The sequence below is a fragment of the Candoia aspera genome, chromosome 4 (genome assembly GCF_035149785.1).
Source record: "Candoia aspera isolate rCanAsp1 chromosome 4, rCanAsp1.hap2, whole genome shotgun sequence".
In the NCBI taxonomy this organism is placed as follows: domain Eukaryota; kingdom Metazoa; phylum Chordata; class Lepidosauria; order Squamata; family Boidae; genus Candoia; species Candoia aspera.
In genome coordinates, this window is record NC_086156.1 from 115,893,707 (window position 1) to 115,917,035 (window position 23,329).

Here is a 23,329-nt window from a genome sequence, read left to right on the forward strand (position 1 = left end):
ACTTACGACCAGTCCTTGCACTTATGACCGTCACAGTGTCCCTGCAGTCATGTGATCATGGTTTGGGAGCTTGGCAACCAGTTCACATTTACGACTGTCGCAGCATCCCATGGTCACGTGATCGCCATTTTCGACTTTCCTGGCTGGCTTCTGGCAAGCAAAATCAATGGGGCACTGTATGATTCACTTAATGACCACATGGCTCACATAACAGCTGTGGTGATTCACTTAATGACCACATGGCTCACTTAACAGCTGTGGCGATTCACTTAACAACCACTGCAAAAAGGTTGTAAAATTGGGTCAAATTCATTTAATGACTGCTTTGCTTAGCAACTGAAATTCTGGTCCCAATTGTGATCATTAAGCGAGGACTACCTGTACCTGGCAACCTCTCATTCAAGGATGCTGTTGAAATCTTGTTTTCCTGCTCCATCTGTAATGATTGCATGCTGGCTGGGGAATTCTGGGAGTTGAGGTCCACACATCTTCAGGTTGCCAGCTTTGAAAAACACTGAGCTAGCTGCACTCTAGACAATGTCATCTCTTCCCCGAGTCCCCCCTTAACAGCTTGCCCATTCCTTCCCTGTCCCCAAGGCCAGTTCCCAATTCCTCTCCAGTCAGCAAAGCTGAGCAGGATCAGACTTGGAGAGGAGACCACCAGGTTGCAGGCTGGGTTGGAAGTTTGAGGCAACAATGAAGACCAGGGCAAATCTCTTCCAGAACCACGTTGCATCCAGGTGGACAACTGGGGTCCAGGGTGGTCCTTACTTAACTGCCCTTGCCTTTTGCAGGAAAGATTTCAACAAAGAACGATATCCCCAGGACCTCTGGCAGGCTTCATGCTCCTGCGAACACTGCCTGTCCTTCAAGTCTTCTGTTCAGCGGCACCTCAGGACCTACAACACCTTGGAAGTAAAAGGCAACTCAGTTGCCATCCAGCACAATACCATTGTCTTCTATCGGCTCGAGTGCCCCGGGAGAAAGGGCTGGTTCTACCTGGAGCCCCGTACTTATGTGGTCAATGTGTCTTGCGCGTGCGTGGTGCCCAGGTACGCGAGCTAGGTGAATGAAAATGCAAGCTCTTAAAAGCAGCTATTCCTTCTCTGGGGGACTGCCCCCCACCCCCGCAAGATCATTCGGTTGGCAGGCCTGGAAATATTCCAGCCTCCCTCCGGCCAAGACTGCACTAGGTCCTGAATTTGGAGAGGCATTCTGTCCTAACAGCCAGGAACCATGCTGAGACAAGGAACAGGTCTCTAGTGTTTTATTGCTGCTACATAACAGGGAAATCCTAACAAACTGAAGAAGCGTGGGAAAAACCCAGACATATAAACCCCAAAGGCTAAGGCGGGCCCGATCGGTGTCTCTTGGAATGGCTACCTAATTCCTCAGTGCTATGCATGCACTTTACAACCTGGATGGGAGCCCCCTACTCGCCATCCTTACTCATGACACATTCAGAGACAGGAAAAAGAAGAAAAGGGCCGCTCTGATCATGTGCAAAGCTTCTTCCCTCACCAGTCAGTGATCACCCACCCACCCAGATCTGGCCACTAGGAGGGTCTGTTGGCAGGTCACTTCTAGGCAAAAGAAATGGGTGCCTCAGGACCTCTGCCACCCCTGAAAAAAAATACAGGTAGTCCTTGCTTAATGACCATAGTTGGGAGGGGAATTTTGATTGCTAAGTGAAGTGGTCATTAAGCGAATCCAACCTGATTTTACAACCTTTTTTGTGGCCGTCGTTAAGCAAATCACCGCAGGCATTAAGCAAACCACGTGGCTGTTAAGCAAATCACATGGTTCCTCATTGATTTTGCTTGCCATGTGACCATGAGACACTGCGATGGTCATAAATGTGAACCAGTTGTCAAGCCCCCAAATCGTGATCATGTGACTGTGGGAACGGTGCGACAGTTGTAATTGAAGACTGGCGGTTAAGTCGTTTTTTTCAGCCCCGTCGTAACTCTGTTGTAACTCTGAACTGTCACTAAACGAGTGGTTGTTAAGCGAGGACTACCTGTAAGCAAAGCAAGGCAAAACCTCAGGACAGCTGAATGAAGAGGCTAGGATTTGCAATAGAAGTACTGTAACAGTGTGAGTTATTTTGTGTTATATTGTATTCTATTCCATTCTACACAGGGACCGGATGTGGCTTCTTTTGTGTTTGCTTTTGTACCTTGTTTCGAAATTGTGGCTTGTTCAATAAACCATGGTTAAGCTCTGAGCACCACCATTTCAACTGGGTTGAAAACTTACATGTTAGCCTTAAAATACGGAATAAAAATAGAATGCAACTTCTTTATAATGTGCACGTTTTCTTTTTGAATGCACTTTAAACAAGAAAAAAATATCCCTCCAAATCAACCGTCTTTGGTCCTTTGGGGCGGTTAACATTTACAAGGCAGGGAGAAAATACTTTAGCAGTTTAAAAAAAAACCCTCAACCTTAGATGTCCAGGCCGTGACTGCCTCTTGCTTTTTCTTTCCGTGCGTCCCCTGCAAATACGGACGCGCAGGAGGCTTGCTCCGTCAGGACTCCGGCAGCGCTGGGTCGCCCCCTTTCTCCCCTTGCCCCCAGGCCCAGTCGCGCCCGCGGCCCGATTGCCGGCCCTTAAATAAAGTAACTTCTCCAGGTCGGGCTGCTGAACGCGTGTAAGGAAAGGGGGCAAGAAAAAAGGGGGTTGGCGAGTCCGCAGCGGCCCTGGCGAAGCAAGGAAGAACCCGTCACCCAGCGGAGGTCCTCATACTTGCAGACAGATCATTTGCGACCCGACCCAAACTTCTGGCGGGCTTCCCCGCTTCGCGACGAACCCTCGGCGCCCCCTCCTGGAAGCGGGGGGAAGCGCAGGCGCTGCGGCTTTCTCCCCGCCGCGCTCGGGCGCCCCCTGCCGGCCGGCCGCCGCCGCCGCGCCCCTGCCCCGGGGCCCCTCGCTGCCCCTCGCGCGGCCCGAGACAATCGGGCGCCTGTTCTCCGCGCTCGTCGCCTCCAGCCCCGGCCGGACAATCCCGCTTTGTCCGGCTCGGGATGCCAGCGCGAAGGGGCGGGGGGCGGCCGGAGGGGCTGCCTCGGGGGCGGGGAGAGCCGCCGTGGGGCCGGCGGCGGCAGCGGCGGCGGCTGGAGCGCGGCGGTGCCTGTGCGCCCTCGGCTCTGCTCCTCCTGCGCCCGCCCGTCTGCCCCCCAAGTCCCCCCGCCTCCCCCCCCGCGCGTGGGGACGCGGACCCCCCCGCTCCTGGCCTCCCCGCGCCCCCCGGAGGCGGTAGGATGGGCGAGCACGACCCGGCGGCCGGGGAGCTCGAGGGCTTCGCGCTCGACAAGGACTTCCTGCGCTCGCCCAAGGGGGTGCTGATGGGGGCCGAGCTGGTAACAGAAGAGACCCCCCCCGCGCGCACAGCCCCTCTCTCCGCTCCTTTGGGGGCTTCACCCTCATTCTCCACCCTCGATTTCCTTTTTGCCCTCTGCCTTCGTCCTCCCCTTCCCTCCATCCTTCCCTCCTTCTTCCCCTCTTTCGCTTCTCCTTCTTCCCCACCGTTTTTTATATCTCCGCAATCGCCAACTCTGGTTTTTTTATGAATGTAGCCTTACTGCCTTTCCCCCCCCTCTGCCTCCCCCGCCCCCCCCGCCTTCCCTTAGCCTTCCCCAATTTGGCGATTTCCTAACTACACTTCCCATCGTCCCCTCCCCATCATGGCCAGGTGGAAGAGCTGGACTCTGGAAGGCTGGGGAATGGGTGGATCTCTTTTTTTCCCAAATGTGTAGCCCAACTTGGGGGGAGGGCACAGAGAAATTGCGGAGGGGGGTGGACGGTGGGGGAAAAGGGATTCAGCCCCCCAATATCCAGAGGGGGGCGAACGGTTTTTCTTAGTGCTGAGCCAGGCTTCCCATCCTGTGGAGCGTTGGTTGATCATCTGGATGGGGCTGTGTGGAGTTTGCATCTGGAAAGCAGCAAGTTCTCCTCTTGAGCATTGGCGCGCGGGGGGGGGGGGGAGATGGAAAAATACCCGATGCAGGTAAATTGCTGCAACTAATAAACTGCCTGGTGCTTTTTTTTTGTAAAGGGTGGGTTCCCCCGGTTCATCAAAAGCCTGCAGCCCCAGACTCAGGATGTCACTGAAGAGGGGGAAGGCGCATTTCCCTTTTGAACGGGGTCCTCCTCCTCCTCCCTCCCTCTCTCTCTCAGGGTCTCTCTTTCCTGGTGTTCCTGCTGCTCACGGCCTCTGTCTCGGCCTACATGGGTGCCGCCTTGCTGGAAGTCTTGGTGACCCTGGCGTTCCTGGCCCTGCGAGCCACGCATTTCCATGAGCGCCTGACCCGGGTCAACTGGCCCTGCCTGGTGGGTAACCTCTCCCTCCATTAGGGTCAGCGATATCCCTGCGGTCCCTCAGCCCCTCCCTCCCTCCCTCCCAAACTGCATTGGAGCCAATTGAACAGCACTAAAGAGCACTGAAGTGCGTGCTCCCAAATTTCCTGCTGTTCCTGGGCTTTTCTAGCATTTTAGGTAGCATAAGGATTTTTCCTGTCTCGGTGATGGACTTTGGGCAACCCTGTGCTGGACCGACATCCGTTGGGTGTGCCGAGTGTTGCCGCAGCCCCACCGCCGCAGCCCCCACACTCACTCGGCTGTCCTTTCTGTCTTGGCCTGTAGGACTTCCTTCGGTGCGTCAGCGCAGCCATCGTCTTCATTGTCGTGGCCTTTGCGGTCATCGCAGCCAATCATGAGGGATCGGCTGTGTCGGCCTTTGTGAGTGACTGTCGTCCTTGTCCCTCCCGATCGATTTCCTTATATTGGGAGTTTGACTCCCAGAATTCCCTAGCCCACACCTAGGGAATTCTGGGAGACCTTATTCCAAATATAGGTAGTCCTCAACTTATGACTGTTTGTTTAACAATGGTCTGAAGTTACGATGGCCTGTAAAGCTCTTCCGAGCATCGCAAAATGTCACACCTTCCCGGGGTCACATGATTGCATTTCGGGCGCTTGGCAACCGACTCACATTTACAACCAGTTGCAGCGTCCCATGGTCACATGATGGCTTTTTGTGACTTTTTTGCCATTTTCTGGCAAAAGAACGCCCATTGGAGAAGCTGGATTTGCTTAACGACTGTGGTGATTCACTTAATGACCGCCATAAAAATGGTTGTAAAATCATGTCCGGTTATCTGGTGACTCAGTTTATGACCGCAATGACTTATGATGGAAATTCTGGTCCCAACTGTGGTCGTAAGTCGAGGACTACCTGTATCTGATCCGCCCACATGATGGGTCAAAAAATTCCATTTGGTGGCCACAATCTTTTTACATGCGTCTTAAATGCAATTCATATAAAAAAAGGGGGCAGAGCTTGGCTGAAACAGCTGCCATCTTGAATTTTTTAACCCCTTCCATACCAGGCTGGGAATCCACTCCCAGGTATTTTTTTTTCCTATGGGAAATCTAAGAGAATTCACCCACAATGGGAGTTAAATGCCCATGAAAAGCTGATTTTGGACTTAACTTGGAGAAAGAAAGTTTTATCTGAATCTGAGAGCCCTTCAAACCCCCAGGCCTTGCTTCCTCTGTTTCTTTCCAGGTTTTCAGCCTTATTCTGATTGGGGTTTTCTGCTTGGACGCATACAAAACCTACCAGGCGGAGATGGGATCTGACCAAGGTGAGCAGAGCAAACTAGCCTGTAGAATTCTTGCTAATTCTGCTGGTGGCAGGACTGAGCTGGGCTTGAAAGAAGCCAAGCAAGATTGAGCGCTTGGATGGGAGGCCACCAGGAGGTGTCTGGACCGTGGGCTGTGCTGGGAAGTTGGAGGGCAGCGGTGCAGAAGTGGTGGCAGCAAGCCAAGAGGGAGGCATGGATCTAGTTTGGAGAAGGTGCAGCTGCCTTGATTGATATTTAATAGTCATACGTATCAATAAAAATTGATACTCTGCAACATGGCTGGCTGGGGAATTCTGGGAGTTGAAGTCCACACACCTTAAAGTTGCTGAGGTCGAGAAACACTATTCTAACGTACCAAACAGGGACATGTGCTAGGAAGGGGTACAAAATAATCAAACTGGTGGCCCCCACCCATGAACCTGAAGCCACTCCCCTTTTTAACATGCATTATGTTGCATTTTGACTTTTTTGACCTCCAAGGTCAAAACCCACCAATCTCATCTCCCCCCGAATTGCTTTTCCTTTACAGACCCAGATCATAGCTGAATTTGGACACCCGCGTGTCCCTCCTTACTCCAGCGGTGAAAATCCCACCTCACGCCTGCAGCTTCTGTCCCTGGCCTGGTCTCCGAGCTCACTGCATTCTCCATCTTTCCTCAAAACCTGCCGCAGGCCCTCCTGGGTTGGGAAGCCAGGCAGGTCTTCGGCGCTTGTCCCTGCAGCCCCTGGAGAATCCGGACCCATGATTTCGGGTGGTTTCTAGATTTAACTTGCCGGAAAGACAAGATTAAAAATGCTTTGGATGTGGTGCAGTGGCCTTATGTCTCCAGAGTGTTGACCAGAGGCTGTGTATGCATGCCGGAATGAGCATAGATGTCTGCTCATGTGGGTGAACCTAGAATCCTAGAGTCTCAGAATCAGAGGGTACCTTAGAGGTCATCTAGTCCAGCCCCTGCAGAGTAGGATTCACTGGAATGTTCCTAACAATGCCCGTCTAGCTTCTGTTTGAAGAACTCCAGTGAAGGAAAGCTCACCACTTCGAGTGGCAACCTGTTCCCCCACTGATGGTTCCCCCATTTGGGAGTTTCCTCCTAGTTTCTAGTCTCTACGTCCTTGTTGTCATATTACCCCTGTGGCTTGAGTCCTGCCCTCTGGGGCAACAGAGAATATTGCCATTCCTTCTCCCTATTTTGTATTTCTTCAGATGGTAGAAGACTACTACAGGGAGTCCTCGACTTACGACCCAATTGGGACCAAACTTCTGTTGCTAAGCGAGACAGTTATTAAGTGAGTCGTGCATGATTTTATGCCCTTTTAGGCAAATCACAGTCATTAAGTGAATCATGTGGTCATTAAGTGAACCCAGCTTCCCCCATTGACTTGTTGGAAGCTGGCTGAGCTTGTCGGAAGCTGGCTGGGATCACAAATGGTGATCACGTGACCCTGGGATGCTGCGACCATCGTAAATACATGCTGGTTGCCAAGCACCTGAATTTTGATCATGTGACTGCGGGGATGCTGTGACGGTCGTTAAGTGCGAGCACTGGTCACAAGTCGCTTTTTTCAGCCCTGCTGTAACTTTGAACGGTCGCTACTTGAATGGTCATAAGTCGAGGACCACCTGTATTGTAAGTTGTGCACCTGTGCCACAAATGGATACAATAAGTGTACAGAAGTATGAACGTGCGTGCAAGCATGCACAAATTGAAGGTTCAAGTGCCCCTTAACCCTTGTGCAGATCAGGTGAAGCAAAGGGGGCTGAGTAAAGGCATGTCTGTGGTTGTATAATATTAAGCATACCCCAAACTCAGGGGAGCCAGAGTGGAGCATGGCTGTGAGCACATCGTATGCACATGTCTGGAGGCGTGTGATTGAGCCTGAATGGCCCTCTGTGTGAAGCAGTGGGTGCGATGCCTGGGTGTGGCCCACATAATGAGTGTGAGTTGAGGGGCAGGGGCAGTGGAAATAGGGTTTTCAAACTTTTTCAGGCTGTGGAAGCTGTTAAAAAATTCCCAGAATTTTCCCTGATGAAGAGGCAAAGCTGGCTGTGCTGGAGTGAACGTTTGAATTTCTTTTTGATGGAACTCCACCAAGTCTCATGGAACCTAAGGCTGCATGAAGCAACTTGGTCTAAAGCAGTGTTTCTCAACCTCGGCCGCTTTCAGATGGGTGGACTTCAACTCCCAGAATTCCCCTGCCAGCCTTGCCAAGGTTGAGAAACACTGCGCTACACCAGGAAATCAGAGAGAGAAGCTTTTTACCCCTTGAACTCATACATCTGAACTGCGTGGAGGCACCTCCACGCCATCGTCCCCCTTAGCCCAGCACCTGTTGGGCTGAGTGAAGCACAGTGGCCCTCTCTGTAGCAAGAACTTCCTCTGCCCTCAGGATGTGACGCAGAACCAGCGGGAGTGTTGCTTCAAAAGCAAAATCTGCAGGACAAGCTTTTCCCATTCCCTCCGGACCGATTGGTAAGCTGCCTTTCTGATGCAAGGCAAGCAAGACCTTTTCCCGCTTCTCCAGGCTGGCCGAGCGTACACGCGTCCTCAGAGCAAGCGGCCCTACAACCGCAAGTCCGTTTCTCAGTCCATCAGCACCGGTCTGTGCCAATAGAAGAGAACGTCTGTGCGTAGCAGTTAGAAAAATCCCAGAACTTAGAAAACCCCAGATCTTCACAAGTTCCTTCCTCCTCCCTCATCATGTCAGAGGCACAGCTCTATCGCAGAATGGGGACTGATTGGGGATAGTACGGTGCAAGAGAATTTGACCTCTACGTGGAAGTAGAGCCAGAGAGCCTGGGAGAGCAGAGGAGATCCAAAGTTAAAAAGGAAGACTGCAAGATCTAGGCAGTACTGTACTGCATTAGTGGACAGCTGATTGACTTAAAAAAAAAAGGAAATATTACTGGGTTAAGCCAAGGGCCCAAACGGTGCCCAAAGTGAGTTTTTCAGGAAACACGGACAGGAAAGTTATATCCCTCTTCAGTTACTACTTCCCACCAGCTCGCTCTTAAAATATTGCCTTGGATAGCTGGATCCACTGTGAATTTCTCACCTAAATTGATACCTGCCACCAATCAGAGGGCAGCAAATTTCACTGTTAAATTATGCAGGTCCCCTTCTGCCTGACTGGAAGGGGCTAACCCCACTTTTGATGCGAAATTCATTCCCCTACCCCCTCCAACGTTTCTCCCCACCTGGAAGTACGGAGAACTGGCGGCAATGCTTAATATCACCACCAGAGGGCACCATCCTATAGGGAATAACTCCTGGTGGGCTCTAATTTCGTCAGCAGGTGCCAGCTCTGAGCACCAGGGGGCACCATTGTGATTTGCACTAACTAAAGGCTACTCCATGATTCTGCAACTCGGGATTGAGAGAGATGAACCAAATTTCTAATTTTTAAGTAACAAATAAGGTAGCTGGAAATGTAGCTCAAAAGCACACTTGTTTAGCAAAGTCCCAATAAATGCATGAGCTAAATATGAATTTTGGAAATTGTTTTCTCCATGGACCAACATGATTCTGATGTGTTTTTATTTTAACAGGGATGGGGAAAATCTATGCTTGTTTGATGCTTGCTTGTTGGTTGGCTCTTAAACACACATTTCAGGTTTGAGCAATAGAAATGTTTGGCAAAGAGAGCAAAAGGAATACTAGTTGCTATTCAGATTTATTCACCACTATATTCATGTTATGGCCTCTCAAGGCGAAAATCATTGATTGCTGGTTTGGCTAAATTGAGTTTTTCCAGACTTCCTCACTCCTCATCATGAAGCTTCTGGAAAAGAGAAGCAGAAGGGAAAAGCATGAAAAAGTAAAATTGGGAAGGCAGAAATCGATCACAATTCTTTGCTACCATGATTTTTTTTCCTGTTCGTTCACTCGTGTCTGATTCTGAGAGACTGCCTGGACAAGTCCCTGCAGTTTTCTTGGCAAGGTTTTTCAGAGTGGTTTGCCATTGCCTCCTTCCTAGGGCTGAGAGAGAGGGACTGGCCCAGGGTCACCCAGCTGGCTTCATGCCCAAGGCAGGAGGACTAGAACTCACTGTCTCCTGGTTTCTAGGCTGGTACCTTAACCACGACACCAAACCGGCTCCATGAAATGCACATACATTTTTTTTTCTATTGTGTGATCACCTGGGGATGGTGAAAAGTCATAAAAGTTCCTGTGTGTTAAACAAATTCTGGTGAGAGGATGCATTGGCCAATGCCCCGGGCAACTGTCAGCCACACCATGTAGACCAAACCAAGAAGCCCATTTCACAAGGGCTAAAACTTCTTGTATTAATAATGGCTATAGTAACAGAAGGTGGGACGCGGTGGCACTGCGGGTTAAACCGCTGAGCTGCTGAGCTTGCCGATTGGAGGGTCGGCGGTTCGAATCTGCGTGACGGGGTGAGCTCCCGTTGCTAGTCCCAGCTCCTGCCAACCTAGCAGTTCGAAAACATGCAAATGTGAGTGGATTAATAGGTACCGCTTAAGCGGGCAGGTAACGGCGTTCCATTTAGTCATGCCGGCCACATGACCATGGAGGTGTCTACGGACAAACGCCGGCTCTTCGGCTTTGAAATGGAGATGAGCACCGCCCCCTAGAGTTGGACACGACTGGACTTAATGTCAAGGGAAACCTCTACCTTTACTATAGTAACAGAATCCTGCAAGTCTGACTGGGCTTTATCTCCCTGCCCCCCCCCCCAAACACCCTTATACTCATGTAAATGAAGGAGGTGTCTGTCTGAGCCACTTCTGCATACTTCCTGCTTGTTTTGGATTTAAGATATGTTTTCCCCCTTTTCCCTTTGGTAATGGATCTGGTCTATCTCTGTCAAGGTCATCTTCCTTACTCTCTACAGCAGTTTCCCCAACCTTGGCCACTTTTAGTTGTGTGGACTTCAACTCCCAGAATCCCCCTTGCTGGCTGGGGAATTCTGGGAGTTGAAGTCCACACACCTGAAAGTAGCCAAGGTTGAGAAACACCGCTCTACAGCATCCGCAGGAGAAAGAATTGGATGCAAATGTAATTGCACCACTCCAATATTTGGGACAGCCCTGCAACTTTGAAAACATGTCTGATTTGTGGGGGGCGGTGGATGACTAATGCGGAAAGGCTGCCTGGTGGAGTCATAAATATGACTTTGAATCCGAGTTCCATTTTCCAGCTAGAGAAGGGAAAGAGAAATGAAGGGCTGCCAGGACAGAGAGAGAGAAATAACACCAGCTCAGATACCCATGATCAAACTGGGAATAGAAGTGTGTGATTGTGGGGAAGAAGCAGGGATGTTCACAGGGAGGAGGTCAGAGAGGTGAAGAGGTGAAGCCACAACTATGTGATGGAAACCCTGGTCTTCGATCGCATAGCTGTGGCCTCCATCTTGACCTTTTTGACCTCCTGCCTGCGAATATTCCTGGGAAGGAGAATTCTGGACCAGGCAGGAAAATTCAGTGGGCAAATGCTACTGGTTTGGCCTCACATTTTTTTCCAGGAAGGAATAACTAATGGCGGTGAAAAGGAAGATGAAAGCATATGTATGCATGTATGTGTGTGCGTCTATCCATCTATCATCTATCTATATCTATATCATGTATCTCCTTCCTTCCTTCCTTCCTCTCTTCCCAGTGTCTCCCTCCCTCCCTCCCTCCCTCCCTCCCTCCCTTCCCAGTGTCTCCCTCCCTCTCTCCCTCCCTCCCTTCCTCCCTTCCCAGTGTCTCCCTCCCTCCCTCCCTCCCTCCCTTCCTTCCTTCCTTCCTCTCTTCCCAGTGTCTCCCTCCCTCCCTCCCTCCCTCCCTCCCTCCCTCCCTTCCCAGTGTCTCCCTCCCTCCCTCCCTCCCTCCCTCCCTTCCCAGTGTCTCTCTCCCTCCCTCCCTCCCTCCCTCCCTTCCTTCCTTCCTTCCTTCCTCTCTTCCCAGTGTCTCCCTCCCTCCCTCCCTCCCTTCCCAGTGTCTCCCTCCCTCCCTCCCTCCCTCCCTTCCCAGTGTCTCCCTCCCTCCCTCCCTCCCTCCCTCCCCTCCCAGTGTCTGTCTCCCTCCCTCCCTTCCTCCCTCCCTCCCTTCCTTCCTTCCTTCTCTGTCTGTCTCAGGAGATGGGAGAAAGCAGTGAGTAAGTTGAAACAGAAAATAAGCACAAAAAAAGAGGCTAATTTCAAGCGTTTGCTAGTTCTGTCTTTCTCCTCTGGGCCAAAGATATTCACCTTTCCTCCCACATCACGACTTTTGGCCTTCAGCTTGTTGACCTGGGACTCAGCAATGTCCGCCCGCTCCTCGGCTTCGTCCAACTCGTGCTGGACCTTCCGGAATTTGGCAAGGTTGGTGTTGGCCTGTTCCTCCTGAGGAGGGAGTGGAAGAGAATTGAGGGACGTTTGTTGAGTGCTGGTTGTTATTGTGTTATTGCTACTCTGCATCTCTTCCTTTGGAGTCCTCTGTCCAGTTGTGGGCGCTACACTCCAGAAGGGACAGGGGCAAAGGGGATCCAGTTGAGAGGGGGCTACCCGGATGGTGGAGGATCTGGAAATCCAGCCCTATGAACAACCATTTGAAGGATCTGGATGTGATTAGCCAACAGAAAAGACAACCAAGAGGAGATAGAACAGCAATTTTCAAGTATCTGAAGTCACACAGAAGACATGGCTTTGTCCTCCACAGGTAGTCCTCAATTTACGACCACAACAGGAACTGGAACTGCGAGGCAGTAGTTAAGTGAGTCACCCCTGATTTTATGACCTTTTTTGACCAGTTGTTAAGTGAATCACGTGATTATTAGGCGAATCTGGCTTCTCCTATTGACTGCTTGTCAGAAGCTGGCTGAGAAGGTCGCAAATGGTGATCATGTGACCCTGGGATGCTGCAGCCATCATAAATCCATGCTGGTTGCCAAGCACCTGAATTTTGATCACATGACTGCAGGGATGCTGCGACGATCATATGTGTGAGGACCGCAAGTCACTTTTTCCAGCACCATCGTAACTTCAAGCAGTTGCTAAATGAATGGTTGTAAGTTGAGGACTGCCTGTATTGCCCCAGAGGGCAGGACCAGAACCAACAGAGGTGGAAGGAAATTCAGGCTAGACATCTGCTGGAACTGATGCAATGGACTTCTTCAAACAGAAGCCGGACAGCCATCTGTTAGAGATGCTGTAGGTGGATCCTGCTCTAAGCAGGGTGTTGAATTAGATGACCCTGACAATCCCTTCCAACTCTCTGATTGTAAAATTCGATCCCAGGCAGGTCCCTGCCAAGATTGTAGCCCAAAGAGGGGAAGAGATCCAGATCTGGACTGGAAAAATTGCCACACAGCAAAGACTGAAGACTTTTCTGCATTTCTTGACTGCTCTCCTTACCGTGGTCAAATTAATGGCAGCCCAGATCTGGTCACCCTAAAAAGGACATCTTTTTTAAAATTTAGAGGCAAGGGAGATGGGAAAACCATCCTACAGATTGTTTCTAGAGAGAAGATTCCCTGTGTGATGAATCAAGAGACGTCTTAGAGCAGTGCTTCTCAAACCTGGTCACTTTAAGACGTGTGGACTTCAACTCCCAGAATTCCCCAGCCAGCATGTGCTGGCTGGGGAATTCTGGGAGTTGAAGTCCACACGTCTTAAAGTGGCCAGGTTTGAGAAATAGAACATGGAGTTCTTCTTTAAGTACAAGGAAAGATACCTGATATTTAGCTTGCCCAGTCTTCTGTAGTTTCAATCAAGGGTTATCCAGGGCTTAAGGGGTCATTTAAAGTCTGGTAAAGCTTACTCACAAGATTGACAAAATCTTTGCTGCTGGCTCATTTTTAAAATCCCCAGCTTGCAAGACCAAAAATCTAGGCAGTTTTGCTAAACGTTCAGCAACAGCAAAAGACTCACTGCTTCTTCGGCTTGTCTTTTATAGGCTTTGACCTTGAGTTGCAATTTATCTACCAGGTCCTGGAGTCTCAGCAAGTTTTTCTTATCCTCCTCGGTCTGCAAATGAAGAAAAATGGGGAAAGGGTGTGTGTGTGTGTGTGAAGAGCCATCACTATCCATCCACATCTCCTTCTCTACGAGTGAATGGTTTCGTCATGATGTCTGAATCGTATCATGCCCTGCGTAGTTTGCTAGCGGCTATCAAAACAGTCCATCTGAAACCGTTTGCAAAAAAGGAGTTTGTAGATCACCTTTTGTTATGGAGGTAAGCTGACAAACCAAGATGTGGGACATTATGGGAAAGGAATTATCCAGGACAAACCACAGTTTGCTTGAAGTTTGGAACCTAGATTATGACTTGGAGTGTAAAGGCAAATTTCAGGAGTTAGGTCTAAGCCAGCTCTGATTTTTTTTTATCTATCTATCTATCTATCTATCTATCTATCTATCTATCTATCTATCTATCTATCTATCTATCTATCTATCTAATTAATTTGTCCCCGCCCATCTCCTCCCATCGGGGGACTCTGGGTGGTTTACAACAATCAATTAAAACAATCATAAAATATACAGTATAAAATTACAATAATAAATAATATAAATAAGAGTAAGGTATTTACTCATAAAGAGTAAAGAATTTAACTTTTTACGGCTAAGATTATTCTTTGTACATGAATATGGGTCAAGAGCCAGTGGATCTAGACCGGTGTTTCTCAAACTTGGCCACTTTAAGACCTGTGGACTTCAACTCCCAGAATTCTGGGAGTTGAAATCCACAGGTCTTAAAGTGGCCAAGTTTGAAAGACACTGATCTAGACTTTGGCACTGAGTTCTATAGTAAAGAGGCTTGGTTTTTTTTCAGCCCTTCTTTCTCTCCAACTCTCTTTCTTGGAGGACTAAGTAGGCAAAATGGATCAGCTAATTTATTTAGATTGTGACACCATGATTGACTTGATGGAGTTAGTTAGTTTAACCTTGTGCGCTAGTGGTCTGTTTTAGGTTGAACTGACTCCCCTTGAGATTATTTGACTGGGTCAATTAGCCCATTTTTGGGGTTCCCACAGAACATTGAACACCCAATTAATTCACAGGGCTAATATTTGTTTCCTATCCACACAAACACACACACATGCACACACACAATGAAATTTCAAAAGCTCATCATAATCATAACCATTCCACATTTTGAAATCTGGAAGGTATGCACACTTTTAATGTGCCTGAAGTTTTGCACAAGGGTTGGTGATTGGTTGACCATGCTGTTTGGATGGAAGATGACCTGAAAATTTCACCTCCCCTGCTTGGAGCTCCATGATGAAATGAAACCAGGGTGTAGATGTAATAAAAACAAACTCTATGCTTCCTGAATTCAGAGAAGCCACAGTGTTTCCTTACCGGCATGCACATGTTTCCATCCCAACCACCCAAGAAACTGGCCCAGAAGAACGTAAGACCTGCTGACCTGGTAAGTGAGCTCCTTGATGCGGCGCTCACACTTGCGCATGCCCTTGATGTTCTCCGCGTTGCGCTTCTGCTCCGCCTCCAGCTCGTTCTCCAGCTCTCGCACCCGGGCCTCCAGCTTCTGCAGCTGCTTCTTGCCCCCCTTCAGGGCCAGCTGCTCCGCCTCGTCCAGGCGCATCTGCAGGTCCTTGATGGTCTGCTCCATGTTCTTCTTCATCCGCTCCAGGTGGGCGCTGGTGTCCTGCTCCTTCTTCAGCTCCTCCGCCATCATGGCCGCCTGCCCAGGTCAAGAGGACATCCGCCGGAAAGAGGGAGAAGGACGTTGGGTTGGGCAGACCTCCCACCTGCTCTACTCTTCACACCGATTGGGGACCGATCCTAAGCTCACAGGCTGCTTATTCACGTGAATATTCTGGTCGGGGTCCTCTTTTGACCCAGGAGGCCTCTGTCCACCAGCGGGACGGTGGACCAGAGCAAAGGAGAATCTTGAGATGTGTCTCATTTCACAGACTTTGGGTCTCCTTATTGAAATCAGGAGAAGGAGGAGCTATTTTTGTACTACATGGTCTGTGATGGAGAGAGAGGGAGGTCCTGCCCCATAGGGGCCGGTTGGACAGCCTCCCTGTGTCCTTCACACCCAACACTTGGCCTCTTCCTCCCTCCCAGGATCTCCTGAACCAGCTCTGTGGATGTGAGGAACAGAGAAGGGCTGGAGGATATGCATGTAAAAGGGAGAACAGAAGCCCTCATATCTAGGTCTGAAATGATGTGGTCACAAATAGTTCAGGAACGCAGAGATGACATGTTTTTTCTAGTTATGGGTCCTTTTAGAAAATATAACATTAGACCCTTGTGAGAATTATCAAATTCTCAGTTTTCAACACTCTGTTTATATTTTCTCTCTGTTTCAGAAAGAAGGAGAGAAGATAAGAGGACTTTCTTTGAAGGCCTGGGTGGCTCCATTTTGGATAATGGGATAAAAGGTAAAATTGTCACTGTGGGCCATTAGTTGCCAACCCCTGTCCATGATATCACTCTCACGCACATCTGTGATGGCCTTCTTGGCCTTCTCCTCAGCGTTTCTGCACTCCTGCACAGCTTCTTCCACTTCTGACTGAAGCTGGGTCAGATCAGTCTCCATCTTCTTCTTCTGGTTGATGAGGCTGGTATTCTGGAAAAGTGACAGTCAAAATGGTTGTGAGTCAAGCCGCTAATGGGGAGAAATGAAAGAAGCTCAACTGATTCAATGGCTCCATATGGTTGGTGTGTTCACGTAGCGTGGGACCTATGAATTTCAAGGATGGCTTGCAGCAAACATCAAGAACCTACTCTCTTCTAGGTGGGTTGGATCTAACTCCCCGAATCTCCACCTTGTGTGCAATATTGCCTGAAAGCATGAAAAAGTGCTCTGCATTGTGCACAAGCATGTTTGAATCTGTCAGCCAACGAGGTGGACCAGATCAGGAAACACGAAGATTAGAACTCTACTTTATTGAGGTGGTCTCTAATAATAGAACCTTCCAAGTCTGCCTGTACAGTATTTTCCCTTCCCTCCCTCTTATGTGCCAGGGAGTAGCCAATGTGAGTCTTCTCCTAATACTTTCCCACTTCCCCGAGCTGAGTGCATGCTTCTGCACCTGTTGTTGTCTGAACAGGCTCTGGATGGCTTCTCCAAGGTCATCTCTGGCACTCTGCAGAATCTGGTTCAAAGAATCATGAGGAAGGTCAGTTGGTTCTCCTTTACCTGGGAGTGAAGGAGCTGGACCCTCTCACTGGCCTCAGTCAGTTCCTGCTCTGCCAGTTTCCGTCCACGCTCCGTCTGCTCCAACACACTGCGTAGCTCTTCCAGCTCAGCCTGCAGCAGAGTGTTCCGCCTTTCCACAATGGCAATGTTCTCCTTCAAGTCCTCGTTGGCTCGTAGGGCGTCGTCCAGTTGAATCTGGTTGTCCTGGGCAATGAAAAACATGCAGCCTGGAGAAAACCCATGTCAGATTGGAAGCATTCCACAGGAATACCTTTTTCAAAAAATCCTTTTGTGGTTATGCTTCTCCACGCTTCTCCACTGTGTCTTGATGATTAGGGCGGTTCTACTCCTTCAGCCCCTGAAACTATGGGCTAGTGAGAAAGGGCTGAAGGCTTTGGATCTCGTTACCTTGAGGTGGGCATGAGCAATTTTGAGGTGCTTTTGAACCTCAGCGGCCACCCGATTAGCTTGGCTAAGCTGGATCTCCATATCGTTGAGGTCGCCCTCCATCTTCTTCTTGATCCTCAGTGCCTCGTTGCGGCTGCGGGTCTCGGCGTCTAAGGATGCCTGGAGCGAGTCCACCATCCTCAAGTGATTCCGCTTGGCCTGCTCCATTTCCTCGTCCTTCTCAGCCAACTTGCGCTCAATTTCAGCCTTGATTTGGTTGAACTCCAGCTGAGCTCGGAGGATCTTTCCTTCCTCGTGTTCCAGAGAGGCCTGTGGGGTCAAGGAATTATGGGTAAAGTGAAAGTATAAATGATGGAGGAGGAGGAGGAGGAGGAGAAGGTAGTACTGAGACCTGGGATCTTTCTTAGCTCACATCAGAGTTGCTTATTTTCTAATGGACCAAGGATTTATGTACTTAGTGGCTTCCTTCCTTGCCCTTTTTTCTGAAATTCCACTTTTTTTTAATGGAATCCAGACTGTGATATCAGTGTGATACCCTGCAGTGTTTTTATTTTACTTTTTTCCAGACAGTCCTGATTTGCAGTCACCGTTTTCTTTCTTTTTTCTTTTCAAAGACAATAGAAGCGCTAAACCGACAGGAAAAGCAGCGCTGAAACGTTTAGCTCTCTTGTGCCTTTAATTAAGTGCTTCCTGTTTCAGATCCTGTTCAGTTTACAGGCAGTCCTCGCTTAACAACCATTTGTTTAGTGATGGTTTGGACTTACAACGGTGCTGAAAAAAATGACTTGTGACTGGTTCTCACGCTTACAACCATCACAGCTTTCCCGCGATCACGTGATCACAATTTGGACTCTTGGCAACCAGTTTGCATTTATGACCATCGCAGTGTCCTATGGTCACATGATCACCATTTTTGACCTTCTTGGCTGGCTTCTGGCCAGCAAAGTCAATGGGGAACTATGTGATTCGCTTAATGATCATGTGGTTTGCTTAATGCCCATGGTGATTCACTTAACCACTGCAAAAAAGGTCATAAAATTGGGTCAGATTCACTTAATGACTGCTTTGCTTAGCAACCAAAATTCTGGTCCCAGTTGTGTTCATTAAGCAAGGACTACCTATATTGCCTTTTGCTGAGAGTAGGTGAAATCAGCGAATAAAGCCACCACCTGGGGACAGGAAGGGACTCTAACTACTGCTTCCCTCCGGATGTTTTAAATGCCTTTCATAGCGAAATAGGAAAGAAATGGGAAAGGGGAAGACTTGGTGTCTTAGGAAAGGTGCTTGCCTCACCTCGGCCTCCTCCAGGGCTGCCTGTAACTCCGCCTTCTCAGACTCAAGCTGCTTCTTCGCCTTCTCCAACTCATGCATGCTTTTGGCCCCTTGGCCCAGCTGTTCCGTGAGGTCCGAAATCTCCTCTGCGGATTGAGAGGAGGAAGAAAGGGGTTTGGCTCGCTCCCGGCTGAGAGGGAGGGGGAAAGGCAGGGGGGCTCCCCCGACGTCTGGGCGAGGCGGCGTTGCTGAGCCCCTTCCCCACACCGGCTCAACCCACCTTGCAAATTCTTGTTCTCCCTTTTCAGTGTCTCCAGGTGCTCCAGGGACTCCTCGTAGGCATTCTTCAGCTTGAAGAGCTCCGTGCTGAGCGAGCGGGACTCCTTCTGTGATGACTCCAGCTCTGCCTGAGATTCTTCGTTCTTCTGCTTCCATTCAGAAAGAATCTGAGGGGGCAGAGGATAAGAGAGGCAGAACATTTGGGTCCTCCTTTCCCTTTTACCCCATTACCTCCTCCCCCCCCCGCCCACTTGCACCCATCTGCCTTTCTTCCCAACTGGGAGAACCGCCACATGCAGGTAGTCCTTGACTTACGATGACAATTGGGACCGGAATTTCCATCGCTAAGCGATGCAGCCATAAAGCGTGACCACATCGCTTAGCGACAGCAATCCCTGCAGTTCTGGTTGCTGTCGTTAACTGAATCCCATGGTCGTTAGACGAGGCAACTTCCTGCTGGCTTCCCACAGCCAAAGTCAGTGGGGAAGCCGGCAGGAAGTAGCAAGTCCCAGGCCAGGAGGCAGGTAAGTGGTGCTGCTGGGTGTGGGGAGGGAGTGAGGGGGTGCATGGGGGTGGGGGGAGGGTCAGTGTGTGGGTGGGGTGTGAGTGGCCGGTGCAGTGCGAGCGCAGAGGGGCTGGGGGAGGGTGCGTGGGTGGGGAGAGTTACCCCAGTGACTTGTGACCTTCCCTGCCAGCTTCCCCATTGACTTTCTGGGGAAGCCGGCAGGGAAGTTGGCAAATGGCAATCACATGGCTGTGGGGTGCTGGGATGGCCGAAACTCCAAGGACCAGTCGTAACCACCACTCGTTCAGCACCATCGTAACTTGGAGCGGTTGCTGATCAAATGGTCGTAGGTCGAGGACTACCCGTAGCCACCAACTTCCCTCCCCAACCCTCTGAGCCAACCTCTCAATGCCGTTGATTGTTCTTATTGCGTAAATGTAGGGTTAGGGTGAAGAATGAGCCAACCATCATCAACCCTAACCCTCCCACTGACCAGTAAGGAGCTGGGAGGCAGAGATTGGCAGGGGGCCTCGCCTGCTCTGAGCCCAGATGGCATCAGTGTTTGCAATCCGAGTTGCGCTGCAGCTGAGCTGGAGCCGGATCCACTGTGGGATCTGCGAGGGGTGGTGCTGATGCCAGAGGCCGTGAGTGGATGTTCTCCGAGACCTCACCTTGTCGAAGTTCCTTTGCTTCTTGTCCAGGGCAGCTGCAGCCGCGTTTGAGCGCTCCACGTCCACCATGAGGTCTTCAATCTCGTTCTGCAGACGGTGTTTGGTCTTCTCCAGGGAGGAACATTTGGCATTCACGGCCTCCACCGCTTCCTCGGCCTCCTGCAGCCGCTGGGCCAGCTTCTTCCTGGCACAGGAGGGCAACCGAGAGAAAATTACCACCGGAAGAGGCCTGCTCCTTCCCACAGCTGATGGGGAAAGCTTATCTCCCATCCTTCTCTGGACGAAGGTCCCAAGGGTGGCCAGCCAGCTCAGGGTTGTCATCTCATGCTCTGAGAAAGGGCTTTAAATGAGTCTTAAGGTGGGACCAGCCCAGAACTGCAAGGACAGAAGTCAAAGTTTGGGGCCTAGAGGTTGCATTGCCAACCCTCGCTCATTTTGGCTTCACAGGTCACCGATAAACTGTCTGGTCCTCAGGACACCCCCCAGCGAAATGTCCCTACCCACCTACCTTGGTGCTTTTTAAGTGGGGATTTCTCCTCCAACGAACAAGCTTTTTGCTCGTCTTATACACTGCCATTTTCAAATATAACTCGAGCCAAAAGCTTCTCCATTAGAGGAAGCACCTGTGAAGAGAGATGCCAGCGGTCTTGAGGGGAGTACTACTGGGAAGTAGGAGGCACATAGCATGGGGTGCATGTTCATGCGGGAGAAGGACATGGAGGCCCGATGCTCAGAGCAGGCCCCAAATGAGGGTTTCAAGGGCTGTCCAGCCCAAATGTCCTTCCTCAGTGCCAGGAAAAAGAACAGGATATAAATATGTTGGCCTCCTTCTTGAGGTGACATCAGAACAATTTGATTGTTCTTGAGGTGACATCAGAACAAAGCTGTTTGATTGAAATACGCAAAGGATTCATTCCTTCAAGCACAAACCCCACTCTCAAACTCATGCCTGCTGGTTGTCCAGTTTATCCGTTGTGAAGGTCGGGGTGTGGCCCTTGAGTTCGGCTCCCTCACTTACTTGGCCTCCTCCAGCTCCTCCGTTCTCTGGATGGCATCAGTTTCGTACTTGGTTCTCCACTGGGCCACCTCGGAGTTGGCCTTGGAGAGCAAGCGCTGCAGCTCAGATTTGGCCTCCATCTCCTCTTCGTACTGCTCTCTCAGCAGGTCACAGTCATGGCGGGATGACTGCAGAGCGTGCGCCAGAGCGTTTTTGGCCTGAGTACGTCAATGAGGAACGTGTGTGAATTTGGAGGACTTCCGCTGCACCTCCTACCCTCATCCCTAAGCCCTGACCCACAATTCCCAAGCGACGTTCCTTCACCTTGGACTCCTCTTCCAACTGTCTTTTCAGGTCCTCCATTTGCTGGGTGTAGGACTGTTTCCCACGAGTGAGCTGAGAAATAAGCGCCTCTTTCTCTTCGAGCTGCCGAGTGAGTTCTCCTGAGGGCAGGAAAGAAGAAAAGCTCAGGTCCAGAAGCTACATGGAATAAAAGTTTCCTCCTTTGCTGACCTCACAAAGAGGAGTGGAAAAACAAGGGGGAGAAAATGATGGCAGGTACCATTTTCAGTCAGCAGCTTCGCTCTCTGCGTGTTGGTGTCATTGAGAGTCCTCTGTGTTTCTTCCAACTTGGCGCGGTAATCTGCAGACTGGTCCTCCACCGTGCGGCACATCTTCTCTAAGTTTGCCTGCCAACAAGTAGGAGGATTGAAAACAAAGAAGGCCCGGCAGCAGCTTGGAGCAAGTTCCCCAGTGAAACCACTGCACATTTGTGGTTAACTTCACTGAAAGGACCTGCGCATGGAAAGTGCCTTCAACCGCTGGAACAATCCCTGGAACTTGGAGTCAGCATGGCCAAAGAGTGAAGGAGCCAGTAGATTTACTTCCTTTCCATAACTCAGTGGCATATAAAATAAAGCCAGGCGTATCCCAAATCTGTGTCTACAAAGTACACGCTAATAATATAATGATGGATGCAAATCCCATCATAGTTGAGGGCAATAAGTATTATTATCTTACAAGAAGCCTTCCAGGGTTGGTTAGAAAAGATCAGGCTAGCTGGACCAAGAATATGGCTTTGGCCAGGTACGAGCTGAGTGGTAGAATTTCCATGTGCAGATTAACAAATCCATGGGTTCTGAGGTGGTCCTGCTGCAGGCACATCTTACTAGTCCTACATCAGCTGACCGCAGGGGCACCTATGATATTTAAGATCCTGAAGCCAGTCCACTGGCTTCTAGTGGTAACTGGCTTCTAGAGGTTATTTTCCTAACACCTCCCAGCGTGCACCTGCAGATGAAGTACCCATAGCACCAGTCTACCCAAGAATGGGTTTGTGCATCCATGGCCCTTTGGACCCTCCCCTCTTCCACTAACACACCTTGGCCTTCAGAATCTGCTCCATGTTGGAAGCAACGTCATCCAGTTCTAGCTTCAGCTCGCTCTTCTCCTTCTCCAGCTTCTGCTTCACGCGTTGCAGGTTGTCGATCTGCTCGCCCAGCTCCGCCACAGAATCAGCATGCTTCTTGCGCAAGGTGGCCGCTGTGGCCTCGTGCTGCAGTGTGGCCTCTTCCAGGTCACGCCGCATCTTCTGGAACTCGGTCTCTCGCTTCTTGTTCAGCTCAACCTGGACCGAGTTGGCTCCTCCGGCCTCCTCCAGCCGCTCACTGATCTCCTCGAGTTCTCGTGAAATGTCAGAGCGTTGTTTTTCGACCTTGGCGCGGGCCGTGCGCTCCGCCTCAATCTCCTCTTCCAGCTCCTCAATCCGTGCCTGAGCGATGGAAAAAAGATGGATCTGTATGTCCTTCCATCATTTCAACTCTTCTAGATGTATGCAAGATGGAGGGTATATATGTGAGGGGCTGACAACCTTGGCAACTTTAAGACGGGTGGACTTCAACTCCCAGAATTCCCCAGCCAGCATGGCTGGCTGGAGAATTCTAGAAGTCCACCCGTCTTAAAGTTGCCAAGGTTGAGAAACACTGCTTTAGACCATCATTAAACCTCTTCAGAGTTTGCAACCCCATCCTTAATGAGATGATCTTGCAGAGAAGTCCATCAAAATCTTGCATGGTTTAGCAGTCTCATATCCATCCATTTTCCTTAAAGTTATTTTTATTTAATTGTTGAGGCTTACAGAAGAGGTGTAGATGTATCACAGTGCCTGGTCATGTGTAGCTATCCCCATCGTAGGTCATTTGGGACAAATGTCCTGCTAATTTTTTGTCCTAGAACTTGGCCACAGCTATCAAAAGCTCCTTCACTCAATAGCAACCCTCAGAATTTTTTTGTAGGAAATTCTAAAGCTAGAACACAGAACACAGACTCTGAAATCAGGGAACTCTCTAGAGCTGAGCAGTTTTTTAGACTTTTCTTCCCATGGCTTAGGAAAGGGCAAAAAGGCTAGTCTAGACTCTGGGGAATTTCTCTCTTGCCCTGGGCAAGAGTCAAAG

At 50.1% G+C, this 23,329-nt stretch overlaps 2 protein-coding genes across 3 annotated transcripts in view; one reads left to right on the forward strand and one right to left on the reverse strand.

Moving 5' to 3' along the window:
- Positions 1–3,246: 3,246 nt before the first annotated feature.
- CMTM5 (CKLF like MARVEL transmembrane domain containing 5) lies at positions 3,247–5,738 on the forward strand. The gene is made up of 4 exons (XM_063302906.1): positions 3,247–3,363; positions 4,181–4,333; positions 4,646–4,741; positions 5,571–5,738. The coding sequence occupies exons 1-4, from the start codon at positions 3,265–3,267 to the stop codon at positions 5,736–5,738; spliced, it is 516 nt and encodes a 171-aa protein (XP_063158976.1). The 5' UTR covers positions 3,247–3,264.
- Positions 5,739–9,304: 3,566 nt separating this feature from the next.
- The window catches only part of LOC134495914 (myosin-6), a 39,142-nt gene continuing 25,117 nt past the window's right edge, over positions 9,305–23,329 (reverse strand). For both annotated transcript variants that reach the window (XM_063301571.1, XM_063301570.1), the window contains exons 26-39: positions 22,258–22,647; positions 21,439–21,565; positions 21,201–21,319; positions 20,898–21,094; positions 19,880–20,063; positions 18,705–18,870; positions 18,446–18,570; positions 17,153–17,461; positions 16,745–16,948; positions 16,046–16,171; positions 15,002–15,277; positions 13,501–13,596; positions 11,839–11,973; positions 9,305–9,429 (exon numbers count right to left, since the gene is read on the reverse strand). In XM_063301571.1, the coding sequence (XP_063157641.1) occupies positions 9,409–9,429; positions 11,839–11,973; positions 13,501–13,596; positions 15,002–15,277; positions 16,046–16,171; positions 16,745–16,948; positions 17,153–17,461; positions 18,446–18,570; positions 18,705–18,870; positions 19,880–20,063; positions 20,898–21,094; positions 21,201–21,319; positions 21,439–21,565; positions 22,258–22,647 (2,475 nt within the window). In that variant the 3' untranslated portion in view covers positions 9,305–9,408. The remainder of the gene's footprint in view (positions 9,430–11,838; positions 11,974–13,500; positions 13,597–15,001; positions 15,278–16,045; positions 16,172–16,744; positions 16,949–17,152; positions 17,462–18,445; positions 18,571–18,704; positions 18,871–19,879; positions 20,064–20,897; positions 21,095–21,200; positions 21,320–21,438; positions 21,566–22,257; positions 22,648–23,329) is intronic.

What these genes read in the sequence shown, in the direction of transcription:
- CMTM5 (XM_063302906.1), top strand. Translation starts at nt 3,265, where the DNA reads ATGGGCGAGCACGACCCGGCGGCCGGGGAGCTCGAGGGCTTCGCGCTC. An exon ending in TGCTGATGGGGGCCGAGCTG is followed by an intron (nt 3,364 to 4,180) that starts GTAACAGAAGAG and finishes TCTCTCTCTCAG; the next exon opens with GGTCTCTCTTTCCTGGTGTT. An exon ending in GGGTCAACTGGCCCTGCCTG is followed by an intron (nt 4,334 to 4,645) that starts GTGGGTAACCTC and finishes CTTGGCCTGTAG; the next exon opens with GACTTCCTTCGGTGCGTCAG.